The 24,005-nt window shown below is 47.6% G+C and overlaps 1 protein-coding gene across 3 annotated transcripts in view; it reads right to left on the reverse strand.

Annotated features, from left to right (window-relative positions):
* The window catches only part of TTI1 (TELO2 interacting protein 1), a 44,632-nt gene that overhangs the window by 11,740 nt on the left and 8,887 nt on the right, over positions 1 to 24,005 (reverse strand). For all 3 annotated transcript variants that reach the window (XM_029916339.1, XM_029916338.1, XM_029916340.1), the window contains 6 exons: positions 14,274 to 16,606; positions 9,318 to 9,527; positions 6,317 to 6,465; positions 3,752 to 3,892; positions 1,614 to 1,818; positions 1,233 to 1,320 (listed from right to left, as the gene is read on the reverse strand). In XM_029916339.1, the coding sequence (XP_029772199.1) occupies positions 1,233 to 1,320; positions 1,614 to 1,818; positions 3,752 to 3,892; positions 6,317 to 6,465; positions 9,318 to 9,527; positions 14,274 to 16,578 (3,098 nt within the window). In that variant the 5' untranslated portion in view covers positions 16,579 to 16,606. The remainder of the gene's footprint in view (positions 1 to 1,232; positions 1,321 to 1,613; positions 1,819 to 3,751; positions 3,893 to 6,316; positions 6,466 to 9,317; positions 9,528 to 14,273; positions 16,607 to 24,005) is intronic.

The raw sequence follows: 24,005 nt of genomic DNA on the forward strand, positions 1-24,005 counted from the left end.
AAGCTGGTTGGGATGCGCCCCTGTGCTCCAGAAACCATGACTGATTCTGGGCCTAGGGGAAGTGATGGGGAAGTGACAGAAAGAAAAAAGGGAACTGGGGAAATCAAGAGCAAAAAATTGCAAAGGACAATAAATCAATTCAAAAGGATATTTCCATCACTCCCAGAGAGTGCAAGGTCTATAAGGGAGCAAGCAGCCTTCCTCATTTCACAGTCTGAGCAGCCCTGCAGCCCTTCGGGGAACCAGATGATTCCTACCCCACCGAGGCGGCTCAGGGACACATTTCTAGAAGCCTGGGAGGTGGGGGGGATTGTTTATCTGCTCTGGGCCACGGAGCTGCAGGGCCCAGGGTAGTACACAGTGCCAGGCCGGAGAGGCCAACTTTTGTTCTAACTGCAGGCACCCAGGAGACGGCAGGTCCACTCTGGCCCCCTCTCTCCCGATGAGTGGGGAGCTGGGGAGAGCAGGCCACGGTACATTTTTGGTCTCAAGTCTGGGGACTGATGATGTGCTCAGTTTTAGCTTTTGAGAAACACCCTCTGGGACTCAAGGAATGAGGCACAGCGTTTTCCACTGGAGCCGGCACAGCTGTTCTCAAACTAGCTAAACTCTTGGAAATTACAATCGCATGATTTTGGAGACAGAAAAGGCCCTTTAACCATTAATCCAGTGGTTCTTAATATTTCTTGGTTCTCAGACTATTATAATCAGATGAATGTTGTGGACTCTACCTGGGAAAAGGAACCTATGTGTCTGTTGGCACACACCCGATTTGGTGCACGATGTGCAAGGGTTTAGAGCACCGGACGGCCGTGAAGACGCTCCGTGGAGTCAAGGCATGCCAGATCGGTAACCTGACGCTTTTGCCGTGTAGACAAAGGAGCTGAGGTCCAGAGAGGTGCCAGGGCCACCTGGTCACTGGGGGAGGGCCTCAGAGCAGCTCTCTCTCCGGCCAGGAGAGTGCTTTGTCCCCTCCAGCACACCGTCTCTCTGCTTTTTGCCCCTTTGGCAGTGCTGCTGGCACTGCAGCAGAGGAAAAGGTTACTTGCGAAGAGAAACACGTCTAGTAAAAATACCATCTCTAGAGTTGGCCCAGTTAAAGAAACCATCGTAACCTGGCAAGAAGAGCGAGGCGAGAAAAGCACAGAGACGGCTTGCCTCTGCTCGCCATTACCAAATCATCTATAATTTAGAGCAAACGTAAAGAGATGCGGGTGATCAAGCAGACGTACCTCCTGGCAGCCTCTTGTAATTTCACGGGCTGTTTGGCACTGAGGTAAATCAAGCAGGCATCAGCCACTTTATTCAGGTCACCCTCACCTGCGGAAAGGAAAAACAAAACAAGTATCGGCCCTCAGACTTCATCTGGGACAAGCAGTCACCAACTGCTGTCTGGTGAGCCTGGAACAGCCAGGCAACATGCCCTGGGCTCTTTACTCCATCCCGCAAGTCACAAAACACATCAGGATGGGGCGGGGGAATGAGGCCAAAGTGAGAGCGAAGGCTGTGCACGTGAAGGGAGAGCGGGGAGCACGACTGGGTGAGGAGCGCAAGGGCGGCGGCGAGACGGCCCAGAGTGTGTGTCAGCAGGGGAGAGAGAGGCGGGCACCTACCTAGGTCCAGGCTCTCGCAGAGGGGGCCCAGGCCCTGCAGCACGGCCAGCTGCAGCTTGAAGGCCAGCGTGTGGGAGTAAACCGGCCCAGCCCTGGCGCTGACAGGAGCCTGGCTGACGAGGGAGCCGGCCAGCTTGGGCAGGACATCTTTGCAGAACCGGTTCCGTAGGAAATCGCCACACGTGCCTCCCAGGGTCCGCAGGACCTGCAGAAACAGCCCCTGACGTGGTGAATGCATACCGCCATGGCAGCAGAGAGCTAGGGAATGTCTGGTGATTCAATTTCTTCTTGGGGAAAAAAAATGGAATTACTGCTGTTAATTCCTTTCCCATGGTTTGTGATTCTGACAGTTATGAATTCGGAGGTCTCTGCTCCCAAGGCATGGCTGCTTCTATCCATAAATACAGATTACACGGGGAATGAGTCAAAGGAATCTTGGGTTGGTTGAATAATATGATTAATACCTTGATTTTCCTCCCGTTTTTGGTTAAAAAAAAAAAAAGCTTAAAGCAGTTCACATAGATCATCTCTTGACTCTTCCTAACATCCCTTGAGAACAGACTTGTGCTTTGAACTCCAGCTAGCTGAGCAAACATAAACAGTGAGGCGAGCTGCTGCACACCAGCACCGGCAGGGCAGTGGTGGCCGATGCCCCTCGGCCGAGTCGGGGCATGGGCCCAGGGGTCAGGGCCACGTCGGGGCCCTTCCCGTCCACTGCACCATCTCCTTTGTACGTTAGCCTCGTCCCGTTGTCCACAACAGGCACGTCTCGTTTTAAACTTTCTCTAGCAGAACATATTGAGATGTTTTGCCCTGCTGCACAAGGCCGAATATACAGGATAATAGGAATTTCTTTAAAAACTGGTAAGCAAGGCATAACCAGCACAGGGAGTGTTTGCCAACTCTGCAGAGAATAAGGCCCTTATTTCGGGTCCCTCGGCTGGCGTCACAAGGCGTCACCGACCTCAGATGCCATCAAGGTGTCCGGGAGTGGAAGGGTAGCCTCAGATGCACCTCTTTATGTTTTTTCCTTTTTCTATGCTTGCCGTTGTTTCAGATTACCTACTAATTTCTACAAAGGAAAGCAGCATGTCTGAAGAAGATTCAGCAAGACCTCCGTCCTTCCCTCAACCTCCTTCCTCCTCTTTCTGTGTGTGTGTGTGTGTGTGTGTGTGATTTTGTATATTTTACTACAGAAAAAATTATTAGCAACTTTGACAATTTTATATGTTTTAAATGTAAGCTTGTATTTTGGTCTACGATATACTGAAGAATTGTACAGAAAACCAAAATACTTTCGCCAAGTGTCCTAGCTGCATTTCTAGCTTCCTTTTGTCCCTACACATCCTTTTCCTTTGCCTCATCTCACTCACCTACTCCTGATTTATGTTAGCTTGCCCTGATAAATATCTCTGTACGTTGCCCTAAGTGCTTTTCAGAATAAAGAAGGATATAAATAAATAAGCCAAAATACGTGTGCTGATATAAGACAAAGTCAAGAGTATAATACCTGACATATATATATATGGCTTTTAACTTCCCAAAGCATTTCACTAAATAGTCCCATTTTATCCCTGACAACAATACTGTGGGGAAGGCGGAACACACGGTCCTAAGGCCAACTTGAAAATGAGTGGTCCTGGGCTTTGCCCCAAGGCACCGGATGGGCAGAGGGTGCCCGCTGTAGAACACAGCCCCTTCCCCTGGTCTCCTGTGCGGTGCGAAGAACGTGGGCACAAACTCACAGGTTTGGGTTTTATCACTTACTAGCTGTGTGATCTTTAGAAACTCCCTCACCTTCTCCGAGCTGGTTTCCTCCTCTGTCAGAAATGGGGAGAACAGTAGCCACCTCGCCTGGCCACTGTAAGGAGATGAGTTCGTGTGGGAGGCGGTGCCAGGCGCACAGTGGGAGCCGCAAGTAGCGGCAGCCCTTTCATCTCCTAGCTCCCTCTGCTTCACATCCAAAGGAAGACTGACTTTTACTGTCTTCTTTGTGCCTTTCTTATTTTGCTATACTCTCTTCAAGGTACATGACATTGCAATCATATAAAAAGAGCCATCTCCAAAGACGCCGCTGTGCGCTGCGCTGACCGTCCCCCACCCCCACGACTGACAGTGGCGGGGCAACAGCACCCTACCTTGAAGGCTCTGAGCACCGCCAGGGGGTCGTCATTGGTGAGGCGGTGCACGAGTGGGGGCCAGGCCCGGTGAGCCAAGGGCAGGAGCTGGTTCTTGCGGGACTGCAGAACAACTATACACAAATCCAGCACGTCCAGGACCTGAAAGAAGGGAGGATGTGATTTCCGCAGCGTAGGGGTTAGTCACGGGAGAGTGCAAGAGCATTCCTGGAAGATCCTAGAAGTTCCAATAGCCAACGAGGAAGACCCCAAGGAGGGAGGGCTTGCGGGGCTTAGGAAACTAAGGCAGGGCCCCGTGCAGCATGACAGAGGAGGGGTGCGAGGGGGCTGGGCTGCGAAGGTGTCACGTTAAGAATTTCTTATTTTGTACTAAGTGCGGTGGGGAGCCATCAGAATGGTTTAAGCAGGACGGTGCCAGGATACAATTTGTGTTTTAAAAACTGGCTACTGAGTGGGGGAGGGGCCTGTGGTGGGAGAGAGGGGCCAGCAGGCGCCTTGGGGAGCCGGCACCGTACCCGTGAGAGGAGGCCAGGGGTGCAGGCATAGGGTGTTGCCGAAGGAGTGAACGGCTTTGAGGTCTGTTCTGAGACGTCCGGAGCTGCTGATGGACGCGATGCCAGGGCCACAAAGAGAGGAATCTGCCCAAAGGGGCTGACGGGGGCAGGCGTGGCAGCTGAATAGGTGCAGGCGCCTCTGGGTGAGGCAGAGGCCGTGCAGGGAGGATGCTGAGAAGCTGGGTGAGGTCATGTTCTCTTTTCCAAATGGGAGAGACCAAGCAGGCCGCCGAGCTACAAGTCCACTTCAGAAGAGAGGCTTGGGGTTGCCTACACATAAACTGAGTTTTTTGCCCTCGCTGAAAATGTTTCCTGATCCCCCACAGCTCAGACCACATGGAAGACCACTGGCTGCCTCCGTGTCCCCGGAAGGGGTCATGACAATGACCAGTATGGGCTTTCCTCCCTGAGACGGGCCAGCCTTCACAGGACAGGGAAAGGAGCACGTCCGAATAAGACAGGGAGGTCTGCCAGCACGGGGTGGTGAACCCTGCTGGTGCCCACAATGTGCTGGGCACACTGACGCTGGAACAGAAGCAAAGAACAAAACGGGGCCTGCCCTTCGGGAGGCATGGGCAGGCAGCGGGGAGAGAGGACCTCGGCGTGCCCTGGATAGCAGTGTAACCGGCAGACGGTGCTGCCATCACTGGCTCTGCGTGTGAGTTCCGTCACTAACCGGGCAAGCTGTGTTGGGAGTCATTGATTCTAAGACCTACATTTCCTCCTTCTGCCTGGAATGTCCCTCTCCCAGCCTTTGCCCCTTGGAAGTTTGGCTCCTTCTCAGCCTTTAAGCCTTGGCTCAAATATCACCACCACAGGGACAGGCCTTCCCCGATGACCTGGTCAAAATCAGGGTATAAGCTCTGTCTTATTCAGCTGGGTTTGGTGCACAGTAGGCTCCTCATGCACGTCCACTGGGCGGGTGAATGACTGTTTTCCATCACAGAAGCTGCTCATCAGCTTCAGGATGTCCTCACCTCATAGGTGTGTGTATGTTGCCTCCTTCGCCACAAGAGAGGTGCAGTCCCGCGAAGACAGGGGTACTGGCTTCGCATCCTTCTACACCCTCTCTGCCTGACCTGCTGCGGGCCTCCATAATGTTCAGTGAGTGGAGGCGTGTGTGAGGCTAGCTGTTTCCTATTTATATTCAACGACTCAGTGAGGTAGGTACCGTCACATCCATTTTACAGAAGAAACGGAGGCTGCTGCCGCAAAGCCTCCGTGAGAGGGAAGACACTTTGCTAACGTGGCACGCAGGCATCGACAATAAAGCCTTGCATACAGTAGGCACTCAAAGAGTAGCTGCTGAATGGAACAAGAAGTGTCTCTGGGGAAATGAAACAGATCCGAGAGAATCCTGCATCGGGGTTTCCTGGCCCACCACCCCGAGCAGGGCAATGTGCTCTCATCGCTAACAGGAACTCACGGAGGCAGCTGTCTCTCAGGCCTGCTTGGGGACGTGGAAGGACCGCGCCAGGCTCTGTTGTCTTCCCTTGGCTGAGAGGGGATTCTGAAAGCCCTGTCCCCACCCCCACACGCCCTACCGTCCTGTTTCACTGCTGCACAGTTGAAGTCCTTGCTGACGGGGACGCTGCCTGGGACACCGCCAGCAAAGGAGGGTATAAGATGCAGAAGTGTGGAACGGAAGCAGAAACAGCTAGAGGCTGGAGTCACGTTTGGAAGAATGACCACTTCCAAGGATTAAAACCTGCATCCCGCACTAAGTCACTCCAGAAAATGATATCCCTTCCAGAGTGTAGGACTTTCTTTCCCTTGGAGATTCCATGGCTGTCCAACACTTTGTGGTTTCTAATTCTAGAAAGGGGACTTGGCATCTGAGCCAATACAGAAGGATGTAAGGCTGTCATCCCACAGATAAATTTTTCCTGAGGCCTTCTCTTGGCCACCACACATGGACCAGAAGATAAGGGCGGCCTCTTGTTCACCCGTGCGGTTACGGCCAAACCTGAGTCTTGCTGCTGCAAATGCAGAGAAAGGGCTGTGCACTGACCTTCAAGCGGATTTTCAGATTCTTATCGGACAACAAGTGGATGCAGCGCTCCATCACATCTGTGGCTATCTGGACCTGCACTGGCAGTGGTGGCTCGATGTCAGGACCGGTGTCGCTCTCGTCCTCTCTGGGAGGGTCTGACTGCTCCTCTGGAAAGAAAGCACAACTGGGGACAGTGTTTTAGGAGCGATGCCCCACGGTGACTTACTCTCCCAACCTCAGGCATGGGAACGGCATTCACAAGGGAAAATGTCTAGGAACTGACCCCAAGGAAACCATGTAAAATCTGGGTCAAGCTATGAGTCTAGATATTCACCACAGAATTAACTATACTAGCTGAAAACTGGGGCGGGAGGAGAACCCCCTCCATGGCCGCTCAAGGGGGGTACCTCCATTTAGTGACGTATCACGAGGGCCCTCAAATCTGTGTTTACCAAGGGCTTTCACAACCAGGGAATATGTTTATGAAAGAATATGTATTAAAAAGAGAAAAGCAGTATATGAAATTGCATACACAGTGGGAGCATTATATAAATTTTTGCATAGCAGGAAGTATAAGAGAGAGATGGGGTCATGAGGTCAGATAGCATTTCAAATTTTTTCCAAAGGCTTCGCTCTTTTCCAAATCTCCGTTAATATTTAAAATAAAAACACAAGAGAGCAACATTCTAATTTGGAGCCCTGAGGCTGGAGAGCTCCCCCGCCCCCCTTGCTCTGCCCTTTATTCTTTCTTTCCTCTTGGTTCATTCTTTGACTAAAGGACTCCTGTGTCTTCCACCAGCCTGTAAGACCTTTTGATGGCCAAGATCAGGACTTACTGACGCTGCACAAGAGATAATAGCAGGGCAGCTTGGTGCCATTCATGGGGAGGGGTCTGGTCAAAGGAGGTCGGTTCAAGTCCTGCCTACACACCTATCAGCAACCTCCTCATCCTGCATCACTTCATCTGGAAAAAAGGTACAAAGCACGCACACCTCATTTGCTCGTTGGGAGAGTTAAATAAGATGAATGTCACCAGTTATTATCATTCTTTCACTGCCTAGAGTGCTGTGTTGCATGTGATAGGCATACGTTTGTAAATTAAAACAACAAAAAAAGACTTGGGAGTTGCATGAAACCCAGGCCAAAATCCCTATCTGGAAAGTTTTTCCTCCATGTACTTACAGCCCCCCACTTCCCCTGCCCAAGCCCCCATTACTAGCTGTGTTCATTTCCACTGAGCTGAACACTGTTCCCTTCACTCTTTCCCATTTCAGTTTCCTCTGCCAGAAAAAAAGAATAGTATAGTACAAACCACACTCTCTACCAGATGCTGCAAAGATAAATGAAAGGCATTTGTAGAGTGCTTGGATTTCTTGGAGAAAGGAACCTCAGATACACAAGGTGCTTTCACTGTGGCTAAAACAAAAAACACACGTCAAACCAACATCAGTCCGGGCATTCTTTATAATGCCAAGTGTCTGGTGTGTACTTGATGAATGATAATTATAAGAATGATCAGGCTGTGCTTTTCTTCCCAGAGGAGGATTTGTTGTTTGAAATTCACCTACTGCAGAATGTTATTTGAGGGATGTGGATTTTTCCGTTTCTGGGAGAAAGGTTGATTCATTCAGTCTGCTCCTCGCCAACATCAACTAGAACCAGAAGATCCTAATCGTGAAAGAATGGATTCACGCACAGTGCTAGAATTTCAAGCAAGAATGGCAAATCCGGATTACGAGGGATCGTGATGCCTCCCCTTCTTCCGGGTTTCTGGGTTTGGGTATGGGGTGCAGGTTGGAAAAAGAAAGACTGGGTCGGCTTAAGAAATAAAACCAAGAAGAGAAGGCCTGATGAGAGACTTCTGATCAGAAAAATGCCCTCAGGGAAGGCAATAACGAGATTCTGCGTAAATCATTATGGGGGCCTGTGATGCTTCTCGGCTTTTTAGAAGGAATCTGCTGTAGAAGTGAGTTGCATTGAACTACTAATTTCCTGTTATCCTGGAAGTACTGGCTTCAGCTCACCAGTCTGAGTAGAGATCACCAAAAAGGAAAAACAAATCTGCTCAATTCCAACCTAACACACTAATTTGGGACTCAGTTCGATTTAGGATAGTTCTGAGACCACCAAGCTCATTATGAGTTGGCATTTTATATTTGCAGAGGAGATTCTAACAATTTATTAATCCTTCCGTGACCTGAAGCTCCAGACTGAGCTTGTGAATAAAACAACAGGCCAGAGCTTCAACTAGCCTGAACCCCTTCTCCTTTATCGTATAAACAGGTAAGAAAAACAATAAATAAATAGACAAAGCACATGAACAGACAACGGGCAGAAGAAAAAAAGCTGTTAGGAAAGAGGCATACAGGAAGATGGTCAACCTTGCCTGTAATCAAACAAATGCAAAGCATTAGCAAGAAGTGAAACGAGGAATGGCTGGTATCGGCAAGGCTGCGGTACGACCAGTGTTAACCCTGCGCCACTGAATGGAAGGTAGAAATTGACATAGCCTTCCTGGGAAGGCAATTTGGCAAGCATAAAATAATGTTCATATCCTTGACCCAGAAATCCCACTTCTGGGATTTACAAAGAAATATGCAAAAAAAAAAAAAAAAAAAAAAGCAAAGTGTCACATGCACAGATTCATCCACTGCAGCACTGGTTATTAGACAGAGAAAAGCTGGAAGCAACCTGACCTGGCCACAGGGGGATGGATACTTAGTAGCAGCTATTAAAACATTAATTATGAAAACTTTATAGAAACGGAGAAAGTTGCTGACTATATAACTAAGTGCAAAAAGGGTAAAACGCATTGAAACTGTGGCCGCAACCATATAAAAATAGGCTTGTGACAAAAAAGAACAGGATGAGATTGCACACACACAAAAATGAGGATGCTTATGTTGAGCAAGGTGAGGCTGAGTGACTTTTCGGACTTCCAAACTTTCTGTAATGGTATTTCATTCTTACAATAATCTGCTTCAAAGAGAAAAAAAAATGGCTAAGTCAAAATAGTTACCTTCTTCATGATCAAAATCTGAGACATTTCCATCCGCCACATCCTTTTCTCTGAGGTAGCTCAGCAAAAATTGCTCAATGTCTTCCGCTGTGGTAGTATTCTCGAGTCCTTTCTCAGGAATTGCTGGTGTCTGGCTCAAATGACTTCCCTCCTCCCCTGCACTTTGCTCTTGGAGTTGCCCGAGATCATCTGTATCTGGGAACCACTGGGCTGTAAGTAAAGTGTTGAAACAATCACCATGGTCAGGGACAATGGGCATCAGTACTCTATAAGCAGAACAAGGTCTTTGCCATGGCCTGTGTGGCCCCACATGATCCAGTCCCTCTGTTTCTCCAATCTCATCTTCCAACCACTCCCAGTCGCCTATTAACTGGGCACCTTCCCATTCCTCCAATGTGGCAGGTGCTTTCTTGTCCTAGAATGTTTTGCACATGCTGTTCTCACTGTCTGAATACTTTCCCCAGTATGTCACATCTGGCTAATTCCAATTGGCCTTTCACATCTCAAAACATGTAGAACTTGCCCAGTAAAGCCATCCCTTGACTTCCCAATCCAATTTAGGTCCCTTATAGGCTCTTAAATGGCACTGTCTTCTTTCCTTTCACACCAACTCATCATGATTTGTAATTACATTTATCTCAAGTACTGTTTAGTGTCTGAATCTCCCACTGGACTCTATGCTCCATGCATCGCCTGCCACTGGAATCCAGTATGCCCTGCATGGAGTAGGTGCTCAAAATATATGCTGGATGAAAAAATATGCTAGACTGGAGAATGCATGCAAGTGACAACATTCCGAGTACAAGATGCACTACTCAGCAGCAGAAGACAGGCTACGGGGCCTTGGAGTGGACACAGCCCCTCACATCTGTATTTCTGATATGAAAGGCTGGCATTGTCTCCAAAGCTTTTCCTTCCTCAGTGATGCTCCGCTACTTCTGAAGCGTCACCACAGAATAAGCCTTAAATGTCCACTGAACCAGTGCTTCAAAGTGTGCCTTGAGGAGCCCTAGGGCTCTGCAGAAATGTCAGGGCCACAACAGGGAGGGCCCCAAGAGACATCATGCTAATGCGGGTGGACTCAGGACTTCTAAGCCCTCTCTAACCCAGCAGCTCTGATTTCAACTATTCTTGTATACTGGGGGTCCCCTTAGGCTTCATTTCAAAAACAGCTCTTAACACTTAAACAAGAAAACCCCAGCGTGAATTTTCACTCTCCTGTTACAGACGGCAGGAAAAATGCCTCCCCTAACCGTTAGCACCTGCTAATCTCCCTTCCGTCAAGGAACATGTGCACAGAGCCGGAGCAACAGCAGATGGGAGACGCCAAGGCCAGGCCTGTGGGAGCGGCAGAGAGCAAATGCAGAAGAGCCTTCAACCCAGGATCTAGAGGTTCCCTGATGTAGGGACCAGTCATGCCGTTTCTTCAATGCCCCAGCCCCAGATGCGTCAGGCCCTAGTATTCTCCAAGGGATGGCATTCCCGACAGGTTAAAATTGGGACCCAGCATTGACAATACTCAAAGTAGATGTGCTGCAAAGATTATTTCTACATTAGGCTAGTGCCAGACATTAAAGTCTTTGCTCACGAATGGCTTTTAAACATATGAAAGGAAGCTCAACCTCACTCTTAATGTAAATTAAACTATAAAAAGGTGCTATTCTTCTATTGGATAAGCAAAGATTAGCAAAAAGCTTCAGAATAGAGTGTGGATGAGGGCGTGGCAAAATTAGCACTCTCCCGCATTGCTGATAGGGGTTTAAACTAGGGCAATCTCTGGAGAGAATTTGAAACTCTCCATACAAATCTTAAATGTGGGGCACCTGGCTGCCTCAGCCAGTGGAGTGTGTGACTCTTGAGCTCAGGATTGTGAGTCTGAGTCCCACACTGGGTACACCCATTACTTAAAAAAAAAACCTAACAGGGAAGCCTGGGTGGCTCAGTCGCTTGAACGTCTGACTTGGGCCCAGGTCATGATCTCACAGTTTATGGGTTTGAGCCCCGCATCGGGCTCTGTGCTGGCAGCTCAGAGTATGGAGCCTGCTTCCGATTCTGTGTATCCCTCTCTCTCTGCCCCTCCCCTGCTCATGATCTGTCTCTCTCTGTCCCTCAAAAATAAATAAATGTTAAAAAAAGACACACAAAGCCCAACAGATTAAATGTACTGCCCTCTAAGCTGTCTCCTCCTAGGAATTAATCCTACTGATATATTCAAAATGACTGATAAAAATATTCATTGCTGCATTTTTTTTGTAGTGGCAAAAGACAGGAAACCACCAAAATTTCCACCAAGAAAGGACAGCTTAAGTCGTACGTAGCCGCCAGCACAATCCTATGCAGCCACACAAAGGAGCCAGCAGCCCTGCGTGCATGAGGTGGCACAGGTCTCAGTGCTGAGGCACGTGGCATGGACTCTTCCTTACTCTCAGAGCCACCCTATTTGTGCTGCTCCGAGCCATCGGCCAGCTGCTAGGTGGTCCCAGGCGGTAACTGAACGGCTCGCTCTTGTCCTCATTGTGGTACCTGGTCAACGCATGTGAAATGCCAGTGTTCCCGCTAACTCCCAAAACATGTGCTGAACTCTTTGCAGACCTGTTGGAGGTTCCGGGAGACCACACTTGCACTCCCACCCTCAAAGAGTGGCCATCAGTTAGACAACGGGCAGGAAACGGACATGGCGGCATGCGGTGCTGCTCTGGTTCGTGCAGGACTAAGTCCCCTTCAGTACTGCTTCCCGTCCCAAACACAAGTAATTCAGGGCTATTGCCATACTTTCAGAAAAGCTATTCCCCAACTGCTTCTTTTCCTAGGATGCTCTCGAGTCACTCAACCATCCTCATTTTTCTCTCTGCAGTGGGGACCCTTCCCCACGTCAATTAAAAAAGAAAAAGAGCAGGGCCCCTGGGTGGCTTGGCCAGTTGAGTTCCTGACTTCAGCTTAGGTCATGATCTCACGGTTCCTGAGTTCAAGCCCCACACTGGGGCTCAACAGCATATAGAGGCGCGGACAGCACAGCCCGCTTTGGATCCTCTGTCTCCCTCTCTCTCTCTGCTCCTGCCCACCTTCTCTCTCTCAAAAATAAACATTAAAAAAAAAAAGCGCTACACAAGCGTTTCTCCTTTAGAGATGACCAAAGATGTCAGCAATCTAAGGGAATTCAGAGGCCCACACTGAGAGATCTCCTCAGCGGATATATTTAATAGGCCTTTTCTCAATATATTTTTAAAATCTCAAATGGACAGATAGTATAGTTCCCCAAGCACAAAAGGCAGAAGTCTGTGCTGTATTCGGACCGTGGGAGCGAGTCACAGTCTCACACGTGTCAGCAGTCAGCCAGGCTCGGTGGCCCTGACACGAGGGCAGGGGCCCAGCTCCCCAACGCTCACGTCCCAGCGACTAGTCCAGGACACAGACTGCTGAGGGGCCGCAAAATAAGCCTCAAGCCTGTTCCCTTGGTCCACAAGGCCACGCAGGGTTTACCCTTGCCCACCCTTCCAGCTGTGTCTTGTGTCACTCTCTCCACTGTGGCCTCTCTTCCAGTCTCCGAGGGCCTCAAGCCCTTTCTTCCCTCCAGATCTGTGCACCAGTTCCTTTTGCCTGAAAGTTCTTAAAAACCATAAAAAGGATACGACAGCTCCATATGTACTGAGGGGCCCTACACTGCCTTCGGGTCTCATGTTGCTTCCTCGGAGAAGCCCTTCCTGACCCCTCTACCTAGTTACCCAGCCCTGTTGCTCCCTTGCAGCAAGTCACCTATTTCCTTTATAGTGCTTACTAGAACCAAGGAGGAACTTGTTCAATGCTTTACTTGTTTCTCATCTCTTCTGCAGCAGCAAGAAAATTCCTTGAGTTTCTATGTCTTGTTCCCGGCCATATCCTGATTACTTAGCTAGCAGTGTCTGACATACAGCAGGCACTCCTCACTGAAGGAACGCGAATAAGAGCATTTAGACGGCATGGGAATGTTCATGAATGAAAGAATGAACAGTGGAAATGGCATCAGGTACAGGGCAGACGGCTGTCTCTGTTCCAGCTGCCTGCCTTGCTGTGACAAACTTTCTCACGTGGCCTTGGCTTTCTCGGCTGACAAAACGAGATCAGTGACATTCCCACCTACTTTGGAGGCTATTAGTATGGAAATAAATACTAGAGATATGGTCTACAGATAACAGGGACTCAAGTATATGGCTCATTTTTTTTTTTCACTCAGAGACTGACTATCTAGTTGAGAGACTCTTTTCCTTGTAGTCCAAAATTTCGCTTTAACAGTTACTTAGTAACCTTAATGGTTACCGATACCTCCAACAGGCACCCAACAGGACCAAAAGGAAGGAGAGACACTCAAACCACCTCATGCAATTAAAAGCTTAAAAGAAAGTTTCTAGACCTCTAGTATGGTAGTCACTAGCTACATGTGGCTAAATTAAAATAAAGAATTCGGTGCCTGAGCTACACCAGCCACATGTAGTCTAGTGGCTACTGTAATAGGACATATAGAGACTATTTTCATCATCACAGAAAGTTCTACTGGACAGTAAGGTTCTAGCCGATCTGTGGACTGAATAATTCCTGCTCTTCCTGTTCTCCATTAGCCCAGATACGCTAACTCTAAGTACTGTCAGAAGCAGTTTGGTATACTGAAAAGAAAAAAACTGTCATAAATCCTGACCTTACTCCTTATTTCCTGTGTGTCCCTGGCTAAGTAGGATCTCACTGAGCCTTAGTTCTTAGGGTTTATGTCCCTAGCACAGAGCAGGAACTCAATATACAGCAGAGATTATTAGAAGTATATATTACAAAAAAAAAAAAGGCAGTGGAACGCGAGTGTAACATGCGGGACTGGACCAACAACTATTCGGTTGCCCTCCCTTACGTAACCACGCACGGACAATAAGATCGGGCAAAAGGGATACCAGTCCTTCCCCCAAAGCAGCCTCAGAAGGGCGCTGAATGTACCTAAGGCTGCCAGCAGGGCGTGCAGGACGCTGACAAAGGAAGTAGCTCTCTTATCATAAAACTGGTCCAATGTGGCCAAGACATCCTGCACCACATCTGCCACCAAAGGAAGCAGGCTGGCATCTGAGTTCCACAGCATGACTTCTAGGACCTTTGGGGTCTGGGGGTGCAGAGACAGATGACGCAGATTTAAAGAGATCCCATTCACCAAATAGTCCGAATTTTGACTGATCAGGTGCTGCAGAGAGTCGTAGCCACAAGCGTGGCAAATGTCCATCATGGCACTGGTGGCTGCCTGACTAATGAGCAGGGTTTGGTCTCCAGCCTTCTCCAGGACTGGATAGAGGGCTGACATCAAGAGCAAACGGAAGTCTTTTCCTAGGGCACACGCAAAGCGCCCGATCCCTTCCAATTGGATGCATATCTGCCAGATGTTGCTGTTCATGGAGCAAATAGTAGCACTTGGCTTTGAGAAGGCTGGAAAAGATGCGCCTTGGTAGGTGTGGGCACCAGACGCGATGGCCTGGAGGCCTGACTGTTTCATCGTTAGCTCCTCTCCCACTTCTTCAGATTCGATACAAGTGATCAAATACCAGTTTTCCTGGCTTGTGTATTCTTCAAGGATGGATGTCACGATCTCTCTCAGTTCCTTGGGGCTTGGTTTAATGTGTTTGTCATGAAGATTCTCCACCTCCAGCCCAGCAGCCCCTGCAACCAGTTCATTCAGGATCATGGCAGCTTGCTTCCGGTAAACCACAGACTCGTGGTACAGCTCCAGGAAGTGATCTATGAGCAAATAGAGGTCCCCATAAAAACCGAGAAGCCGGCACACCTGCTGCACAAGCAGGAAGAGCCTCTCGTCGGTGAAGAAGCGGAAGTATCTCTTCTGCATCCGACTCCATGGCTGCACGGCCATGGGCTCTGGAGAAGCACTCAGACCATCCGAATTCCAGCGCCGCGCTTCCACGATTTTGAGGTCAGTTACGTCCAATTCTAGCACTTGGATAAGTGCTTTGGAAAGGCGCTGAAGATGGGCCGCAGAGTTGAGGACGAAGTTCACTTTGGGGCCCAAGAGTTTCAGATAGCCGAGTAACACGGAGAGAGTGGAGAATTTGCCCTGATCATCCTGGGCGCTCATGAGGCGGGGAAGAGACGTGGCAAGGGCGTGCAGGCTCTCTGACAGGATGTCGGCGAAGGCTCTGTTGCCTACCACTACCTTCTGGTCTGCGAAATGTCTCAGCACTCTACTGCACTGGGCTTGGACTTCAGGACTCTCATCATTTACTAGACCCACCAAAGCCTTCAGAAGGGGTCCGGCCGAACTGACCAGCGACCCGCTGCACTTCAGAAGAAGGGCCTCGACAAGCTCGATCAGCGCCAGCCTCGCCTTCCAGTGTGGGTGGACTGCAACACACTCGACTATCTTTTTAATAAGGAGAGTCAATTTGTCACTGGTATTTTTTACCCACTTGGCCTCCCTGTGAACCACCAGCTCTGCCACCCTGTGCCCCACTGCAGGCTTCGGCTGGACCTGTGGGATTCTTTCGAGCTGCTCATCAGCCATAATGAAACTCACCATCTTGAAAAAGATCTTTAGGGAAGACATGACGATGCTGTGCCCCTGTTTGAAGTCTCCTGTGATGATCCTGGTCAGCGCCATTGAGATTCCGGGTAAAAAAGAAGCAAACAAGTCCCCCAGCTGCTTTTGCTCAAGTTCATCCAAGGCCCTTGGGTGGTCCTGACAGTCGCACTGAAGGAGTAGAACCTGTAAACATTTTAAGGCAGCGATCTTAATTTGCTTTGATTTCTCCCGTTCTGCTAGATCCAACAGTAAAGACACAGCAAATCCTAAACGAGGCAGAATGGAGGGTTCATAAAAGGCCAGAATGATGTCCCCATAAGCCGAGTGCATTAGCGTGCTGAGGCCCCGGATCACGGCCAATTTCAACTCCTCGGACACAGCCGAGGGTTTTTGGGAGTTGGGCGAATACAGACAGGCAGAGAGCTCCGCAAAGAGCTCCTGGAGAAGTTCTTGTTCCTTGACACACGTGGAAGAGAGGACGAACGTGAGGCATTCCACCACGCTCTGGGTCAGGCACTCCCTCTTGGGGCCTGGGGTCTTCAGGGCGAATCGCAGAGGGAAGAGGACGTACTGCTGGAGCTCCTGAAGGGCAGAGTCGCTCACAGCTCGTAACTGTGCCTGTAGCTGCTCCACGCTCTCCACCGTCTGCGTCTTCGTGAGCTGGACACAGACCGGACGTAAAACGCCAAAGGCCTCCTCCGGAGTATCAAACACTGCCATCATGCAGCAGCCTTCTCACCGAGGACGCATCCTGCAGGCCGGAGGAAGAAAACGGCTCAGAGCAAATACAAAGTGAACCTGCATTCAATCGACAGACATTTAGTGGGGGCCTCTGTGCCAGGCACTGCACAAGGTGTGAGTGGGGGAAGGGGACTGAAGAGAGATGGCCGCGCCTCTTAGGGGCCCCCAGTCCAGCGAGGGAAGCAGATGGAGAGTTACAGCGCGATCTGCTAAGCATTAGGACAGGCCTGCGCCCATGGTCCTGAGTGAGTGTGGAAGGCCTGTGCATCAGAACCCTGGGAAGGGCAGCTTTCACTGGAGGAAGATGCTGGACCAGACCTGAGGGAGGAATAAATAAGAATCTGTGGGCTGTTCTAAGGAGTGTGGATCTTAACCTGTGGCAGTAATGGAGAGCCACTGAAGGCTTTATCTTTTTTTAAGTTGAGGCATGACATTTGTAGAGTAAAATGCGCTAGTCTTAATGTCCAGCTCAGAGGATTTTTGTGTATGTGGAGATGTGTGTAAATCCTGTCCAAAACAAGACAGTGTTTCCAGCACCCTAGAAGGCTCCCTCAAGGCCTTATACAGTCAATTCCTATTTCCCCTGCCCAGTGGTAACCTCTGTTCTGACTTCTATCACCATGGATTAGTTTTGTCTGTTCCTGTCAAGGAGAGGTTTTAAGCAGAAGTTGATATGATCAACTTTATGCACTGAGAAGACGCCCCGGCAGCCAGGGATATGGGAGAAGAGTCAGAGCTGGGTGAGACTGAGGGCAGAACAAAACAGAAGGCAGTAGCCAAAGAAACGGGAAATCCAGGAGCACACGCTCTTACAGAAACCATGGGGACAGAGAGCTCCGCAGGCTGGAAACACGGAGGGCCCAGGCGGTGCAAGGAGATAGGTTTCTGTGTGAGTCAAGGACGTGAACAACTTAATACCAGAAAATCTCTTTCCTCTGTGAGGAGAAATTTAAAGTCATGGGCTGACAGTAAACAAGAAGGGGGGTGGGGTAAACAGAGGGCTTGAGGAGAGAAATAAAAGTCTCAAATATTCCCTCTGGGGAAGCAGAGCATGCTGGGAAGACATAAAAGTGTGGCTCAAGGGTACTGAGGACCGAGTTGAAGCTGGAGACCATAAATGTGCACAACTGTAAAATGTTGGCACTGGAAGGAGGCTTAGAGATTGTCTAGTCTGGTGGGGTCCGCTGCTCTGTCTCTCACAATCTCTCTCTCTCTTTTGGCTCAACTTGCTAGGGGCTTCTGGACAGACGATGCCTTTCCCTGTCCCCAATCCAATGAACCCTCCCGAGCCCCACTGACTACAAGGCTGGCAGGTGAGGGGTGCCTGGTGGGTGTGTGGGCAAGACTGCTCAGCCCGGAGACAATGAGCCAGTGCCAGATTTTCCTCCCGGGTCAAGAGTCCAGGAGCTCCTTGTTCTTCTGCAAGAAAGGGCACTGCTGGTCTCAGGGAGGCTTGTTGGGGGAGATGTCTTCTGGCCGCTGTGGCCCCTGAGAAGCCAGGGGAGGCAGAAAGCTCAAATCTTCCCTTTCTCAGGTCACTGATGCCAGGTGGCTCAGCCAGCGACTGCAACACCCCACCTGCGCTGGTTTACCCCTGATGACCCGAGGCTGCTGTTCTGTCCCATCTGGTACTGTAATTGGGACAAAGGGAAGGAATATACCACTTGAAGGGACCCAGGGGTCAGAGGCAGGAAAAGGCAAAGCACTCTTTGAGGTCAGGAGTCTTAGATTAACAGAACCACTAATGGCGACAGACAAGAATTTGAAAAATAATAAAAGCAATAAAAAGTTTGATCACAGGGGCACCTGCGTGGCTCAGTCAGTTAAGCGTCTGACTTTGGCTCAGGGCATGATCTCCCACTCGTGGGTTCAAGCCCCACGTCGGGCTCTTGCTACAGCTCAGAGCCCGGAGCCTGATTCTGTGTCTCACTCTCTCTCTGCCCTTCCCCTCCTCATGCTATCTCTGTATCTCAAAAAAATAAAAAGTTAAAAAAAATTTTAAAAAGTTTGATCACAAGGTGAATGACATCTCTTAGAATTTTTAAAACATGACTTGCCACACCAAAAAAAAAAAGCTCAGTTGATAGAACTTTTTAAAAAAAGAAGATGGTTAGTGATGGAGATCCCATCAGTGGCCTGGAAAATCGAGTAGAGCTACTTTAAAACTCAGAGCAGAAGTACGAAGAGATGGAACTCGTGAGACTGGGAGAATGGAGAACCGATGTGCAAATAGCTGGGAGTTCTGGAAGGAGAAAACGGACCGGGTGGAGGAGTTAAAACAAATAAATACCTGAAACATTTCCCTGCAGAAAGATTTATGTGGAGAGTGAAAAGACAGAAGGATATATACCTAGTAACACTCTGGTAAAATTCCTGTACTCTAAAAGATAGAAAAATCATATATGCTTTCAGGAAGAAACAACAAATAACTTAGAAGACTGGCTTTGGCTTTCTCATTTGCAAGAAGGGACACTAGAAGACAACGGAACAGCATCTGCTGACTGCAAATTAAGGACTGTGGCCCCCAAACCCCATATACCGCCAAGACAGTCACCTGCGTCAGACTGCAAGAACAAAAGCAAGGATTCAGAGAAGCATTACCCATATACCCTCCCAAGGAAGATCCAGTACTTGAGAATGGACTCCATTCAAACAACTTGAAACAGAGACCTAAAATGGGAAGATGAATGAAAAAGGAAACACTGTTGGTAATTTTTTTTTTTTTTAGTGTGGAAAACTTTCTTCAGATAAAATGTTTAACTGGGTGGCTCAGTTGATTAAATGTCCAACTTCGGCTCAGGTCATGATCCCACGGTCCGTGGGTTTGAGCCCCGTGTCGGGCTCTGTGCTGACAGCTCAGAGCCTGGAGCCTGCTTTGGATTCTGTGTCTTCCTCTCCCTCTGTCCCTCCTCCACTCACTCTCTCGGTCTCTCTCTCTCAAAACAAATAAATTAAAAAAAAAAAAAAGTGGAAGCCCAGCATACAAGGTAGATAAAATCAGAGGGCCTGGTGGAAGCTGGAGTAAAGGCAATGGGCTGGGGCTCTGCATCACTCTTACTCGTTTCAGGAGCTTCAAGAAAATAACCTGGGGCCCCGCTGAAGTATGTTCTCAGATTATACGGCACAGACTGCAATAGAGAGAATGAAGAGGGAACACGCAAACATCCCAAGCTGAACCTCTCTGTTCCCTTTGTGATTTATGGCCCTCACCTTGAGCTAGAAACCTTAGCCTCTCTTTCACCCACCTCCCTCTTAATTCCACCATTCTCTTAAATTTCATCAGTTCTACCCCTTCAACATCTTTCCTATCTGCTGATGATGATAACCATCTATTTAATGTTAGACTGACTCGCGGGCTCCTGGCCTCATGTGCTTGCCCTTCGTGGATCCACATTTCACACTGACATGTAAGCAATCTTTCCAAAACAAATACCTGACCACTCTTCTCTGCTTAAAATTCTCCAGCTGTCTCCCTAGCCCGCCTAATCACCAGGGCTCACAGGGCCCTGTGCCATCAGGCTCCCGCCTGTCTCAGCCACCTCATCTCTCAGGGCTTCATGCCTTCCCCATGTAAAATGACAAAACTTGCAATTTCCCAAAACAGATGGCACTATTTCACATTCGCCTCCTCCATCCTACATCACCTTCACTGCTATGCATACCGCCACTATGGTATTTAGAATACGGTATTACTTTGTAAACATATGTCTGTCTTTGTAACTTTATTTAAGTATTTTTTTTTGAAAGAAAGACATAGTGTGAGCAGGGGAGGGGCTGAGAGAAGAGAGGGAGACACAGAATCCAAAGCAGGCTCTAGGCCCCGAGCTCTCAGCTTGAATCTATGGACTGCGAGATCATGACCTGAGCTGAAGATGGACGCTTAACCAACTGAGCCACCCCGGCACTTCTGTCTTTGCAACCTTAAACTGGGCAACCACACACCTTGGACCTAGAAGGGCATCTGGCATATGACAAGCACTCAAGAACATCATGCCTGTTCTCTTTGAAGTTGGATATGGTTGGGTATGGCAGGTCAAACTCCTGCTGACAACTAGGAAAAAACACATAAATTGCAAAAACACTTTTTTAAAGCATAAATAGTCATGGATACAATAAGGACTGGAGGATGAATACTCTAGCGAGCAGTAAATGTGCAGTGAGCCAACCGTCAGTAGTTGTTTCTTTTGTTTTTTATTTTTCACCCTCTCTGCATTTGCTGACCCTGGACATGAGCTCAGGACTGTGCTGTGGCCCCAGCTGAGGGCTGTCACTGAGGAAAGAGAAACCACAATGCATTTAACGTGGTTTTTGTGAGGCTGAGGGGGCAAAACTGCAGTTTTCAGTGATCTCAAAACACATGGCTTCTGAGAGGAGGCTGCTGCTCGGGGACAACTGGCTGAGAAATGTCCAGACACGTGAAAGAGACCGACCCTTGGGTTCAAGAAGCCCAGCAAACCCAGGCTGGCAGTGTCAAGGACAACACAGACAGACGTGTCACAGTCCACCTGCTGTAAGCCAAAAACACAGAGGAAAATCTGACAAGTAATGGAGCAAGAAGATGAACAGATACTTCTCAACAGAAATGATTAAATCAGGAGGACAGCAGAATGACATCTTTCAAGTGTGGAGAGAAAATAACCACCAATGTTGCATTTTATACCCTATGAAACCATCTTTCAAAACTGAAGGTAAAATAAAGATGTTTTTAGGTAAAAACCAAGTGAATTCATTGCTATCGGGTCTGCACTGAAGGAAAAACTGAAGGGAGAAAATGAATCTAAATAGAAGCATGAGTATATAGGGGGTAATGAAGAACAGTGGCATACGTGAACAAAAAATAATACTAACTGTACAAAACAATAATTATTATGTCTTTTGCAGTTTAAGTATATATATATATATATATATATATATATATATATATATATATAACCAAAATAATGCACAAAAGGTGCATAGGAGGGGATGTAAAAAGAGTTATGTGTATTAAGAGCTTGGGAGTATCAGGAGGTGGTAAAATAATTTATATTAGACTGTAACATATCGAGAATGCATGTTGAAATTTGCAGGGCAAGCACCAAAAGAATTGTAAAAGAATATATACTTAATAAGTTGAGACAGTGGTAAAAATGGAATACTTTTGATTTACCCCCCGCAAAAGAAAGGTAAAAAAATGAAAAAAGAGAAGCAAAACCAGTGGGTCAAACAGAAAGCAAATAACAAGATGATAGACAGAAGCCTAACTGAAACAATGATTCTCAATAGTAGCACCATTGACATTTTAGGCTTGATAATGATTTGTGAGTGGAAAAGCTGTCCCATGCATTGTAAGATATTTACTAGCATCTTTGGCCTCTGTGCCCCCAGATGACAGTAGCATTCCCCCAGGTGTGACAATGAAAAATGTCCTCAGACACTGCCAAATGTTCCATGGAGGGTAAAAATGGCCCCTGGATGAGAACCACTGGTTAGAGTCACCATAATCCCAATCAAAATCCCAATGGAATTTTTGTAGAAAGCAACAATATGACTCTAAAATTAATACCAAAGACAATCTTGAAGAAGAGGAATTAAATTGGTAATTTGTGGTTTCTTATGTTAAGATTTACTGTAAAGGTACAATAATTAAAGTCAGTGTGTTATTAGCATAAAGAATGACAAACACACTAACAGAACAGAATTTGTGTGTGTGTGTGTGTGTGTGTGTGTGTGTGTGTGTATGTATATAGATGTCTGTGTATATATATGTGTGTGTGTGTGTATCAGATCTGCATATTGGACAGGGTGATGCTGAAATGACCTACTGGAAAGAACAGTCTTTTTAACGGAAGGCTATCCACATGAAAAAATATACATTTTGATTCCATCAGACACTGGATTCAAATGTGAAATGTAAAGAAAATGTAAGAAAACAGAGAAGATCCATCTTTGTGATCTTGGGGTAGGCAAAGATTTCTTAAACAGGATACAGAAAAGGGCTAACCATAAAAAAAAATTGATAGATTGGATTACATTAAAAAACTTCTGTTCATCAAAAGATACCACTAAGAGAGTGAAAAGACAACCCAGAGAGTAAGGAGATATTTTCTACATATCTGACAGAACACTCATGTTGATAATATAAAATTTTTCGTAAGTCATTAAGAAAGTCATAAGTCATTGACTGTCTTTACAACCCAGAAGAAACATGGAAAAAGACTTGAACAGACATATCAAAAAAGAGGATGTCCAAACAGCTGATTGACATATAAAGGACACTCAACATTAGTCAGGAAAACACAATTTTAAACCTCAATAAGATATTACACACCCACCAGAAGGGCTAAGCTGAAAAGAAAACAAGAAAGAGAGAGAGAGACAGAGACAGAGAGAAAGAGAATGAAAGAAAGAAAGAAAGAAAGAAAGAAGGAAAGAAAGAAAGAAAGAAAGAAAGAAAGAAAGAAAGAAAGAGAAAGGAAGGAAGGAAGAAAGAAAGGAAGGAAGGAAAGAAAAAGGAAATACAAAGTGTCAGTGAGGAAATGAAGCAACTAGAACTCCCATTCAGTGCTGGTAGGAGTGTCAACTGGTACAACTACTTTGGAAAACTCTTTGGCAGTGTCATTCTAAAAGATGAACATACATATGCTCTATGATCTAGTAATTCCACTCTTTGATAAATACCCAAGAGAAAGGCATACATAAACACACCAAAAGATGAATTCTGGAATACACTATCCACAGCTGCCCCTCAACAGAAAGCACCCGAATGCCCTTCCATAGCAGAACGGATAAATTGCAGTATATTCTCTTAATGGAACATTCTACAGATGAAGAGTTATCACAATTGGAGATCTTCAAAAGAATGGGTTATAGACTCAGAAATATATAAACCAGCATTCTGTAAGGAAGAGAATATACCACATTGCTACTCTGACATGACTATAAAAGGCAATCATATACCTTTATGGGATGGCCATGAAATCATACTTGTGTGACAATATGTCAATTACAGAAGGAATTGTTTAGAGATTTAGAGACTTAGGAGTTCCAGACTCCCTTTCTATAAAATGCAACCCTGATTATTTAAAGTGGTGCTGCTGTAACTGCCGGCCCCCAGGGCATTCCGGCCCAAAGTGATACTGGGCTGAGAGGCCTTAGTAAAAGAGTGGATTCCCTGGCAGAATACAGAAAACCACCCAGAGTTCAAGTGCGACAGACAGGGACCGGATAAACATAAGCCTGAATTACCAGTGCTCGATTGATGATGGCCAACTATACCTTCCCTAGCGCAGTGAGCCCAGACTGTGGTTGTGGGAAGGAGGAGGGAGCCATCGGAGAGGCAAGGAAGAGACCTGCAATCGTAGTGCATGGGTGAACCTGTTCCCCACGGCAGCCGCTCCTGGTCCTCCCCTTCTCTCTCTGCCTTGTCA

This window comes from Suricata suricatta, chromosome 12 (genome assembly GCF_006229205.1).
Source record: "Suricata suricatta isolate VVHF042 chromosome 12, meerkat_22Aug2017_6uvM2_HiC, whole genome shotgun sequence".
Lineage (NCBI taxonomy): Eukaryota > Metazoa > Chordata > Mammalia > Carnivora > Herpestidae > Suricata > Suricata suricatta.